This window comes from Tasmannia lanceolata, unplaced genomic scaffold (assembly GCF_043159265.1).
Source record: "Tasmannia lanceolata isolate RefF3 unplaced genomic scaffold, GAP_Taslan_0.1 ptg000013l, whole genome shotgun sequence".
In the NCBI taxonomy this organism is placed as follows: Eukaryota; Viridiplantae; Streptophyta; class Magnoliopsida; order Canellales; family Winteraceae; genus Tasmannia; species Tasmannia lanceolata.
Window position 1 is genome coordinate 7,663,196 of NW_027518690.1, and position 12,491 is coordinate 7,675,686.

Genomic DNA, 12,491 nt, shown 5'->3' on the forward strand with positions numbered 1-12,491 from the left:
TTAGCTCAAGTAGTAGCATATAAATTTGATAGCAAAGCGCCATTAAAAAAATAAAAATAAAAATTCGGAGCAAAGCAGACAGGTAGGCAACCGATACACCTTATGAGACAATATACTTCTACTTATGAAATCATAGATTTTAGTTGAAATAAAATGTCAAAAATCATTACAAATGAAAGTAAGCATAAAACTGTTGCCGAAACATTGCATAATGCTCTGTTTTTCACAGCATGAGTAGATGTATCGCCCAATTAACAGGTTTATCGCCGATACGAACGATAATTGTTGTTTCGGTCTCTGGCCAACACACTGTCCGATACCAATATTTTGAACCTCGCCACAAGGTCACAGGTTGAATTCCATATTACCCAATGTTTAAAGAAAATGCAGAGCTTGGGAAGTATCTTTTTTTTTAGTTAGTTGGTCAATGCCAGTTTGATAATCAGATTCATTTTGAAGATCAATTTTACTGTTAGTGCCTAACTATCTTATCATTTCGAGACAATCCCATTATCAGTTGTTAAAAGCCCAACCTGGGCTGCTTTTATGTAGGATTTTGGATTAATCAGTGTTACTTTCCAGACTTGTTCTGTTATTAGTTTAAAGTATATTTGTAGATTTCGAAATAAATTCTACTTCTTGTCTTTTGTTTTTCCTACTTTTTTAGAATAATACATCATGTTTGTCATTCCAGTCTGGAACTTTTGTACCGCATGGGGTTCACAAAATGCTCCTGTAGTCTGTTATTATCTAAATGTAGTCATCATACCTTGTTGAATTATATGCATGGCTTGATCTATTGTGTTGGCTGATGATCATAGAAGGGGTACTAAACAAGCTCTGTTCTTTTGGCAGCAATTACCTTGCTAAAACAGGAGATAGGAGGTCTTGAAAACCTTGACCAGGCTGCAGAGCTTGTCATTCGTTTGCTATGTGCTGTTCCTGGTTGGGGCGAGAAAAATGTTCAGGTATACATCCTCTTCTTCTTTTTTTTATACTCTGCCAGAAATTTTATTTTTTAACAAGTCACTCAAAATTCATTCTGGATGAATGCAGGTGCAACAGCAGGTTGTTGAGGTCATTACTCATATATCTTCTACTGTAAAAAAATTCCCAAAACGATGTGTCGTGCTGTGCCTTTTAGGTGGGTGTCAAAAGTTATAAAATGAACTTGTCTTCTATAGTTATGCCATGTTGTCAGCAAGAACATTTTGAAAATGGGAAAAAAAATTCAAAAGTTGGTGTAAAAGTTGGCATTGACTAAAAGTTTTCAAGTCTCCATCAACATCTCAGATTCAATGTTAAGTGTCTTTAATGAGTTTTTGTTCGAATTAACATGTTGAGCACGTGGGCCTTGTTGACTTGGGCTGTTGCACGTCATATCAGCATGCTTTTTAACATTAATTATGCACTTTCCTTCTTGTTTTATCACAGGAAGGGCTCCATTATAGGGTAATCTGTTACTGTATTTTTACAAAATAGGTCTTACTTACAGGTATAAGTGAACGGGTAGCAGATATTAAGACCCGCACTCATGCAATGAAGTGCCTTAGTTCTTTCTCTGAGGCAGTGGGACCGGGATTTGTTTTCGAGCGAGTAAGCATATAGGTCACTTATACATCATTTCCTTCTGTGCGTGTGCGTGCGTGCGTGCGTGTGAGATTTCTATATATTTTTGAAAAAGAATAGCTTTCTTTATCTACCTTACCTATTTCGCTCTGCCTATTTCTCATCCGGATAACATCTTTTTGTAATTCCGCTTTTTATATTTCAGCTTTTCAAGATCACTAGAGAGCACAAAAATCCCAAGGTTCTTAGCGAGGGAATTGCATGGATGGTCTCTGCTGTTGAAGATTTTGGTGTTCTACATTTGAAGTTGAAGGTGTTTCCAGTATCTTGACTAATGTTGTGACTTCATATTTTCCAGATATCTGTTTTATATTTCACACCTATTGTGTCCTGGATTTGTTACCCTCTTCTTGCTGTGATAATTATAAATTAATGGTGTTCACTTACAGGATTTAATTGATTTCTGCAAAGACACGGGATTACAGTCCAGTGCTGCTGCAACAAGGAACTCAACTATCAAACTTATTGGAGCTTTACATAAGTTTGTTGGTCCAGGTGTTATTTTTTGTTTGTTTCTTTTCCAATCTGTTTGCTGGTCCTAATCTCATGAGGGTTTTTTAAGAGTTCTCTTTGTTGCAGATATTAAAGGGTTTCTTGCAGATGTCAAACCGGCACTTATTAGTGCACTTGAGTCTGAGTATGAGAAAAACCCATTTGAGGTAGAACATTCTAGTGCTGATTAATGAATGTCATCTGAGTTACTTGTGGCTTGCGGTTTCAAATACTTCATTTTTGTCTTGAAAAGGGTGTGGCAGCTGCTACGAAGAAAACTGTGAAGGTCTCAGATGGTGGTTCATCTATGTCTGCTGTTGGATTAGATGGCCTCCCTCGTGAAGATATTAGTGGGAAGATCACTCCTACGCTTCTAAAGAACCTAGGCAGTACTGACTGGAAGGTCTACTTCTCAACATATTTGTATGAAGTTTGCAGGTGTTATCGAGGGGTGGTGTGGTGTGAGGGTTCACTCTATTGGTACTATTTCTTAGCTTGTTTATGTGATATTTTCCAGGTCCGTTTGGAATCAATCGAGTCAATCAGTAAAATTTTGGAAGAAGCCAATAAGCGCATCCAGCCCACAGGCACCGGTAAGGCATGATCGTAGTTCATCTTTGTTATTGGTTTTCTAAATTTGGGACCAACGGGTTATTGTACTTTTAGTAGCAATACATGCTAACATCATTAGGGACATGTGTGAATTTTTTTCAATATGACACCTCCTTTGCTCTTGAATTTGTTATTTGAATGTCAGCGGAGTTATTTGGAGCTCTTAGAGGCCGTTTGTATGACAGCAATAAGAATTTAGTGATGGCAACCTTGGCTACCATTGCTAGTGTTGCATCCGCAATGGGCCCTGCTGTTGAGAAGTCGAGCAAGGTTTTGCTATTTAACATTAATGAAAATTTCCAATGTTTTATGTTCCAAAGTATTGTGTTTTGAATCCTTGAAGATGTATTATTAGACAGTGTGCTTCTCACAGGGAATTCTGTCAGATATTTTGAAATGCCTTGGGGACAATAAAAAGCACATGAGGGAATGCACAGTGAACACTTTAGATTCCTGGATTGCCGCTGTTCAACTTGAGAAAATGGTAGCTTCTTACAGACTATTTTTTGAATGGTTCTTACAGACTTTTTGAAGAAGCTGTTTCTTGATAATTGCATTTATGGATTGATATTTATATTCTGTGGCTTTATGTAGGTTCCATATATTACAGCTACTTTGGCTGATAGCAAGCTTGGTGCGGAGGGACGGAAGGACCTTTTTGATTGGTTATCGAAGCATCTTTCCACGATGAGTGACTCAATTGATGCTTTGCATCTGCTGAAGCCAACTGCCTCTGCTCTCACGGTACCTGTTAAATTTTTGATGTAGTTGCACTAAATTTCTTACTTAATATTAGTATACCATATAAATTTTCTCCAATCCATGTTGCTTTATGTAGGACAAATCATCAGAGGTCCGAAAAGCAGCCGAAGTTTCCCTTGGTGAAATTTTGAGAGTTTGTGGACCTGAAGCCGTATGCTGTCGATGCCTTTTGAATAATTTAGTTCTTTTGTTGATTGAAATTTAAATTTGTTAATTACTATGCCAAAGACTTCCTATCTGCTGATCTTTTTTTAGGTTACCAAGTGCTTAAAAGATTTACATGGACCTGCTTTAGCTCTTGTTCTTGAACGACTAAAGCCGGCTGTGTTACTCCAAGGTTTACTATTGCAGACTTGGCCTTAATGGTTTTACTTATTGGCTTGTTCTTCATAGTGTCACACTCACGTTCTTGGTTTTTTGTGAGTCCTTTAGAAGCATCCGAGTCCACACGTACCGGTCTGACATCTAAAAGCAGCACAATGATCGGAAAATCAGCTACAAATGGTTGTGGTGATCGTGCTCCAAAGCATGGTGGCAGAGCTGTCCCTCCGGTTTGTTTTATCGTCTAGAAATCCTTTTATTGTCTAGAAATCCTCTCTGTTTGGACACAAATGAGATGCTAATTTTTTCATTAATTTGGACAGAGAGCTCCTCAGACAAAGGTCTCTAGGTCAGGCTCTATAGTGTCTGTTCAGGATCTTGCTGTTCAATCTCAGGCTTTATTAAATATCAAGGAGTCAAACAAGGTATCTCTGGATGCAGGACAGTTTTCTAATCCTTTTTGAAACACCGCAGACCTAATACATGGCTTGGTATATGTGCAGGAAGATAGGGAGAGGACGATCATACGGAGAGTTAAATTTGAGGAGCCACGGCTAGAGCAGATTCAAGAGCTTGAGGTTTGTATTGCTTAAACCTGCGTAAGACGATTTTCCTCCATTTTTCTGCTCCTCTCTCTCTCTCTCTTGAATGGCTTTTCCTCCATTTCTCTTAAAAGCACATAAATGCTTTCTTAATTGGACTTTTTCTGCAGAGTGATCTTATGAAGTATTTCAGAGAAGACCTACATAGGCGACTTCTAAGCACAGATTTTAAAAAGCAAGTAGATGGGCTTGAGTTGTTACAGAAGGTGGCTTTGCTATCTTATTCCCGAATTCCTCTTGTCACTTGCAGTTGGTTGTCTGTACTCATTTTCTCTATTGTACAGGCTCTACCATCTATTGGAAAGGAAATAATCGAACTTCTTGATATACTTTTAAGGTGGTTTGTGTTGCGATTCTGTGAGTCGAACACGACATGTTTGTTGAAGGTACACCTTTTTTCTCTCAACATTTTAAACGGTTGTTTTACCAGTTGTGATTGATCCGTCTATCCTTATCTTCAAACAGGTGCTAGAGTTTCTTCCTGAGCTTATTGGCACGTTGAAGGATGAAGGTTATACTCTTTCTGAGTCAGAAGCTGCCATATTTATTCCATGTTTGATAGAGAAGGTTTGTTTTCAATAATCATGTTGCTTGGGTTTTAGTTCTGATCATGATTGCTTACATTTGTTCTTTATTCTAGTGTTTGAAACACTTTTTTAAAAACTTGCAAATCAATTATTGTCTGTAAGTTTGATTCATTTTGCTTCATGCTGTACTCCATTTTTTTTGAATGGCAACGATTTATTTAAAGGAGGGCAAACTTGAGGGACCAAGATGTCTAAATACGAGTAAGAGCAAAAGAAATGCAAAATATAACACAAACTCATGGAGGGTGAAAATAAAAAGCTTCATATTGAGCCTATCTGTTCCGTTACGGGCGATCCGGTTGGCCTCACTAATTGACCAAGCACCTAACACGCTGAAAAATGTCAGGGTGACCATTTTTCTGATGTAAGATTTCTTCAATCTCATCATCCTATATCTATGGGAAGTAAACCCCAAGGTTGGTCCACTTCATAACATTAAGTGAGTCACCTTCCATGATCAGGTTATTAAGGTTTCTAGAGTCCACAATATAGACCTCAATCTGTAAGCTTGCAGTTAGCCTCTTGCTCAATTGGTTAAGGCTTTGTTCTGCAACCTTGAGGTGAACCTTTAGGACAGAGGTTCAATTGCAGCTTACCTACCCAAAAAAAAAGTAAAGCTTGTTGTTCAGTCGTGTTAGCATCTTTTTTGTCGATAGGCCTAGAGAAGGCCCACTTAGTAATCCCATTCTCTTCTTGAAGAAGACCCCACTCCAGCTGGGCACATGTTCCCTATACTTGAACCATCAAAGTTTAACTTCATTTGCCAGGTAGTAGGGTGGACCACTTTGGAGAACGGGTACTGAGCACAAACTTAACTCATGCAGGTATCAACCGAGGAGATTCTTCAAAAGCCTTAGAGAGCTCTTGCCCAAAGAACAATCATCGATAAAACCTCATGGCAGATAGAATAAGAACATCCGGCCAAACCTTTGAAGAAGTTCTTATTTCCTTCTTTCCAAATTGCCGAGATCATAACTAGTAGGGCCAAGCTCTACAGTCCTACCCCTCATGACCAACGGGCAAACTTCTGTCCTTAAAAAAGATCAATGACTTTATTTTGGAAATCCAAGCAATGCCAAAAAGATTTAAAATATAGGTCAAAATATCTTGTCACCCATTAATTAATGAAGTTATGATTGACGGCCCCGCCTCATCGCATAAAGGCATAAAGTTATCACACTATTCGCTCAAAAAAGGAATTTGTAGCAGCCAACATATGAGTTCACCTCGTACTTCACAATGGGCATCAGTTCTTCAGATTCTTCGGTATTTAAAAAGTGCTCCAGGTAAAAAGGGCCAAAGCCAGCTCTTCATCCTCGCTCGGTTTGAAGCCTTCGATTTCGATTCTATCGAACTTTCCAATATTTTCTGGTAAATTAGCTTATCAGTGATTCTCCGGCGGTTTTCTTCTCCGGCGGCTTTAGGGCCCAAGCCCTTCTCGTCCCGTTGAAGTCGAGGGCCCAAGCCCTTCTCGTCCCTTTCCCAATATTCTCTATAGAAATCCTTAGGGGGATCAATGGCGGAGAGAGCCTCTCGGCGAAAGGACTGGGGTTGTCTGAGATGCCACTACTAGAACTTCAAATGGCGACAAACTTGCAGGATTTGTTTTCGTGGCAGGGACGACAAGCCAGTGGTGATACCTTTCCCTCAAACCAAATCTCAACGACAGATAAATCCAAGAGAGGAGAAGGTCTGGCTAGACTCCGGTATTACCCGTGTCATGAAGATGAATGATATACCAACTATCCTAATCTCTGGGCAAGAGATTGAGAAGAGACAATAGATCCTATAATCATGCCTAATTGGTCGTCTTAAAAACCCTGGAGTAGGGCAGGACGATTTATGGACATGGGCGAAAGGGTTGTGGAATCGTCCTAGTTTACCAAAACCCTCAGCTCTTGCACCTCAAGAAGTTCTCTTCATGTTTCAAGAGGAGCATATGGTAGCCACTTTAAGAACCAAGGGGGACAAGGCGCTCGGTGACTATCTATCCTCTCTCACGGAATGGAACCCTAGTTATGTGCAAGGTGTCGAAACTATGTGGGTTAGATTTATAGGTACCCCCCTCCATGTCCGGGCTACCTCAACGGTGCAAGCTTTGGGCTCGTTATTTGGAACGGTCCTTGAGATGGATATGAAGGGATACCGTGAAGACTGTATGAGTTTTGTATCAGCAAAAATCATCGTCCCAGCCTGGAAAATACAGAAGTCACTGGTGATCCTTCGGGTTAATGGTATATCCCACCAAATAGGGTTGACCTGATTGCCGAAGACAAGATTGAAGCTTGGAGAGTAGGGGAAACAACTTTTAATGCTGGGTCTGCAAAGGGAATTCGATATGTGGATAATAGATGGGAGGATGACATTCCAATGCAAGACTTGACTGGAACAATTCAGGAATGGGAATCAGAATCATTTTTGAATTGCTCCGGCGACCGTACCGACATCAAAGGGAAGACTGTAGTAATGCCCCCCACGTGGCAAAGCATACCCCACACTTCAGGTCCCACGTGGCAAACTCAAAACCGTGTGTTGAAAGCCTCCAGCGAACCCTCAGATTTACAGAGAACGATTTCAAAATTCAAATTTCAACTACCCCTGACAGTACCGGCTGGAAAAGTGACAAGACCAGGCATCATGGCAGGAATTCATCCTGGTCCCAAAAAGAAAAAGACCTCACAGTCCTCGGTTCATCCAAGATTAACACAAAAAGTTAATCGGGCTTTGGGTATCTTAAGGTAGGCTCTCAAGCTTAAGAAAAGAAACCGGAAAGCATCCACCAAAACGGTGGGTTACAAAAGGAAGGAACCCAAGTACCGGGGGTGCGCAAAAGCAGAAACCGAATCATAACTCCAACCTCACCTTTGACACTGCCTCTCAAGATGTACCGGCAGCTTTAAGAAACTTGTTGTGCTGTGGAGAAAAGGATCCCGCGCGGCTCCTAGGCCAGCGAGGGTTCGCTACCTGAAGAATTGCAAAGCCTTGGGAGTACGTTCCCTCTCCCAATGAAGATAGGCTTCTGGAATATTAGGGGACTAAGAGAGGATAGAAAATTTGGGGCAGTAAGGGCTTTTATTGTTAATAATCAGTTAGATTTGGAGGCATTAATTGAATCAAAATTAATGGGGGTTACAGATGTGACAATTAATAGAGCCTGGGGACGAAATCAGCGAGATTGGGTTGCGAAAGATGCCATTGGCATAGCATGGGGGATCATTGTTGTATGGAAGGAGGGCAGATTCCGCTGTAAATAAAGGGAAGGAAGATTTTTGCTATCTATAGTTTTTTCCTCACCTACCCAAAGGTTCAGGCCGGATTGTAGGAAGTGGGTGATACGTTTTTGTATTTCTATGAGAAGCTCTACGGCACCGATTAAGTCAGGCTTTCTTGCGCTCTTTAAGGAGCTTGAGGCGTATGGATGGTACCCTTTCGTTGTTAGAGCAACAGGGTCGAGCGGTCTTTCCCTGTAGTGTCTGTCCTCCTCTGGTGCTTGATTGCACTGAGGACTGGATGGTCACAATTGTCTACGGGCCACCTCGTTCCTCTGATAGAAGCGAATTATGGCGGGAGTTAATCTCCCTTATGCTCTGTTTGGTTGCCGGGTTTTTTTTCCTTAGATTTTTATGTGGGAGAAAAAAAATCCAAGGAGATTGGTGGGAAAAAAAGTCCTAGAAGTATCCCGGTAAAATAAAAATCCCATGTTTGTGTTGACCGGACTATGGTGGTAAAAAAATGCTTTGTTTGGTTGCTTGAACTGTTGGGAAGAAAAAATTCTTCTCAAGCTTATTTTTGGTTCCTGAGGGAATCCCACAAAAGTCCCAAGAATAAAAAAAATCTGGCAACCAAACGGAGCCTTAGAGAATCATGGCAGGGTCCCTGGATTCTGGGGGGTGATTTGAATACCATTCGCTTTCCATCTGAAAAGAGCACACTATGCACAACTAGTATGAGGAACTTTTCAAACTTTATTCAGAATCATGAATTATTGGACATCCCTCTCAATGGAGCAAAGTTCTTTTGGTCCAATAATGACAAGGATAGATCGTGTTCTCCTTACTCGTGAATGGGAGGAACGATTTCCTCTCATCTCTCAGAAAGCGTTGCCGAGAACGGAATCGGATCATAACCCGCTTGTCCTGGAGATCTCAAATTTCTCAGGCGGTCCTCATCCATTCAGATTCGATATAGACCTTCTGGAAGTTCCAGGATTCACGGAAAAGGTAAAGCATTGGTGGGAGGAGCTACAAATCAGGGGCTGGAAAGGATATATGTTCTTTGTCAAAAACTGAAAATGCTTAAACTTAAAATCAAGGAGTGGCAAAAAACCTTTGACGAAGAATCTAGTCAAAGTAAAGAGACTATTTCAATTAGGCTGACCTACTTTGAACTCCAAGAGGAGGAAGGAATATTGTCCGAGGAGGATCAGTTAGCTCGGTTGAATCTTCTGGCTGAACATGAGATGCTTTTGTGCAGAGAAGAGATCCGATGGAGACAGAAATCCCGGCAATTGTGGCTTAAGGCCGGGGATAAGAACTCCAAAGTTTTTCACCGAACAGCTAATTTCAGGAGAAGGATAAACCGGATCAATTGCATCCAGCATGGCGGCTCAATTGTTGAAGAGCCCAATCTTATTAAATCTTTAATTGTGGATTTTTAATCTGGCCTCTATTCAAAAACTGTGGAATGGCGGCCGAAGATGGAGGGTCTTAACTTCAAGAAAATTTCAGGCAGTCAGAGAGCCAATCTGGATCGAAACTTTACAGAGGAGGAGGTTGAACAAGCTATTTTCCCATTGGCTGGGGACAAAGCCTCAGGGCCGGATGGCTATTCCATAGTTTTCTTCCAATTCTTTTTGAGGATCTTAAAAGAGGACATTATGGCCTTCTTTGTGGAATTTGCTCAGAGAGGAATCATTAGTGAAGCAGCAAAGGCGACTCTCATCGCCTTAATCCCAAAAAGGAAGGTGTTATTGGGATAAGAGACTTCCGTCCGATTGGTCTGATGCACGGTATCAACAAGATAGTTGCAAAATTATTAGCCTGAAGAGTGAAACATTACATGGGGGATATCATCTCACAATTTCAGGGAGCTTTTGTTGAATCAGGGCAGATTCTTGACGGTGTTCTAATAGCCAACGAACTTATTGACTCAGCAAAAAGAAGTGGGTGTCCGGGTATTCTTTTCAAAATTGGCATAGAAAAGGCCTATGATCATGTTGATTGGGAAGTTCTTGACTTCATTCAAGAGAAAATGGGTTTCGGTTCATCCTGGAGGAATTGGGTTAGACACTGATTTCAAATAACTCCTTTTCCATAATCATTAATGACTCAGCGGAGGGCTTCTTTAAAGCATCAAGAGGGATTCGACAGGGGGATCCACTGTCACCTTATTTGTTTATTATGGTAGTAGAGGCTCTCAGTCTATTGTTGACAAGAGCCAACAAAATGGGATTGATTGGGGGATTTCGAGTGGGACCGCAAGCTGAAGACATTACCCATCTCCAATTTGCAGATGACACTCTGGTATTTATTCAATATACTCCCCAGGCTATCTCTAATGTTATGGCAATTCTCAGATGGTTTAAGGTTGCATCTGGCCATAAAATTAATTTGGGTAAGAAGGGCATGCTGATATATGGATCAATCAGAGGTGCATCGATTGGCAGAGTCTATCGGGCGTTCCACGGGGTCCTTCCCTACTTCCTACCTGGGCTTGCCCTTAGGATTTGGTATCCCATCACCATCCCAATGGGATCCGGTTGTTGAAAGGATTGAAAGAAAGTTGGCTACCTGGAAGAAAAAAGTATATCTCTTTTGGGGGAAGGATTACACTAATCAAAGCAGCTCTCTCTAACTTACTTGTATACTTCATGTCCTTGTACAAAATCCTAGTTAAGGTGGCATTGAGAATCAAGAGGTATGGGATGGAGATGGAACCTTGAAGAAAGTAAGGCATCTAATTTGCTGGGACAAAGTCACGTAGTCAAAGGCAAACGGGGGCCTGGGTATTGGTAAGATTAGACTACGTAACAAATCCTTGATTGGCAAGTGGCTGTGGTGATATGGTAAAGAAAAATCTGCTCTGTGGCACCGGGTTACAGGGTTGAAATATGGTTCCGAATGGGGAGATTGGAGCTTCAAGAAACCATTGGGAGGAAAAGGATCAGGTGCTTGGAAATCCATCTCCTCTGTTAAAGAGGATTTTGATCGGTCCATCCACTACAAAGTGGGAAAGGGTACCACAGTAAGATCTTGGCTGGACCTCTGGTGCGGACAAATTAAATTATGTCTGGACTTTCCGAGGCTTTTTAGAATTGCATCGAATCCAGACGCGACTGTTGCTGATTACCTGGTGAGAGAGGGTCAGGGTGGAAGAGGATTTTGGGATATTCGTCTGTGTCGTGATCTTAAGGATGATTAAATTCAAGAGTTCTAGAGACTACTTCTTTCCCTGGAATCGACATACTGTTCTCAATATAGGGAGGATGAAAGAATCTGGATCCCCTCTTCGTGTAGGGACTTTTTTGCTAAGTCCTCCTTCTCTTTGTTAATCGAGGGGCATCTTTCTCAAGGGCTGGCAATTTCACCGGTTAAAATGGGGATCCGCCCCGCCCTGCCCCTAACGGGGCGGGGATTCCCCGACTTGGAGCGGGGACGGGGCGGGGATGGAGATGGACTCGCCCCGACCCGACCCGTTTTAATATGCAAGCCATTATTAATATCCTCTTATTTTAGTATTTTTTTAGTGTTTTTTAAGTTAACAGTAATTATTTTTTTATGCTAGTGATATTGGCACTACCAGATTTTTATAAGTGCACAAACATGGCTTGTCTTTTTCTTTTTTTGGGTGTTAAAAAGCCTTTTTGAAGTGAGATTTTTTGTGTGAGGCGGGGATGGGGATTAGGTATTCCCCGCGGGGTGGGGACGGGGATTTCCCACCATCCCCCGAAGCAGGGACGGGGAATGGTCCTTTCGGACGGGGCGGGGACGGGGAATGCAACATCCGGCCCCTCCCCGTGCCGTTGCTAGCCCTATCTTTCTCCAGTAAGTCGTATTTGGAAATCGCTGGCTCCAGCAAGGGTAGTTGCTTTTGGATGGACATTGTTACACAAGAAGATCAATACATGTGATCGTCTTTAGAAAAGACACTTCAGTATGGCTAGTATGTGTGTTCTTTGTCATCAAGATGAAGAGACCCTGGACCATCTAATGTTGCATTGCCCCTTTGCTTATTATATTTGGACGAAAGCAATCGGTGCTTTTGGGGTCTCTTGGGTCTGCCTGCAGACGATTTGCTCCCTCCTTTATGGATGTCGATCAGGTCCCTTTGGAGAATTGGGAGGATATCTTTGGGCCACAGTTCCATATGCCATAACCTGGAATATTTGGAAAGAGCGCAATAGATGCGTCTTTCAGGAGAAAAGTAGAACTATGGCTCGTATCGCTTTGGATAGCAAAATCGAAATGATTTCATGGATAAAGGTCAA

At 41.5% G+C, this 12,491-nt stretch overlaps 1 protein-coding gene across 8 annotated transcripts in view; it reads left to right on the forward strand.

The window, feature by feature from the left end:
- LOC143889660 (protein MOR1-like) overlaps positions 1-12,491 on the forward strand; it is a 50,680-nt gene that overhangs the window by 19,893 nt on the left and 18,296 nt on the right. For 6 of the 8 annotated variants that reach the window (XM_077393942.1, XM_077393948.1, XM_077393941.1 and 3 more), the window contains exons 19-37: positions 856-968; positions 1,057-1,144; positions 1,496-1,596; positions 1,775-1,882; positions 2,019-2,124; positions 2,209-2,288; positions 2,375-2,524; positions 2,639-2,714; positions 2,879-3,003; positions 3,089-3,217; positions 3,328-3,477; positions 3,572-3,646; positions 3,751-3,832; positions 3,928-4,046; positions 4,140-4,241; positions 4,320-4,394; positions 4,529-4,624; positions 4,703-4,804; positions 4,884-4,985. In XM_077393942.1, the coding sequence (XP_077250057.1) occupies positions 856-968; positions 1,057-1,144; positions 1,496-1,596; positions 1,775-1,882; positions 2,019-2,124; positions 2,209-2,288; positions 2,375-2,524; positions 2,639-2,714; positions 2,879-3,003; positions 3,089-3,217; positions 3,328-3,477; positions 3,572-3,646; positions 3,751-3,832; positions 3,928-4,046; positions 4,140-4,241; positions 4,320-4,394; positions 4,529-4,624; positions 4,703-4,804; positions 4,884-4,985 (1,979 nt within the window). The remainder of the gene's footprint in view (positions 1-855; positions 969-1,056; positions 1,145-1,495; positions 1,597-1,774; positions 1,883-2,018; positions 2,125-2,208; positions 2,289-2,374; positions 2,525-2,638; positions 2,715-2,878; positions 3,004-3,088; positions 3,218-3,327; positions 3,478-3,571; positions 3,647-3,750; positions 3,833-3,927; positions 4,047-4,139; positions 4,242-4,319; positions 4,395-4,528; positions 4,625-4,702; positions 4,805-4,883; positions 4,986-12,491) is intronic. The other 2 variants (XM_077393944.1, XM_077393946.1) reach the window with 1 other exon arrangement.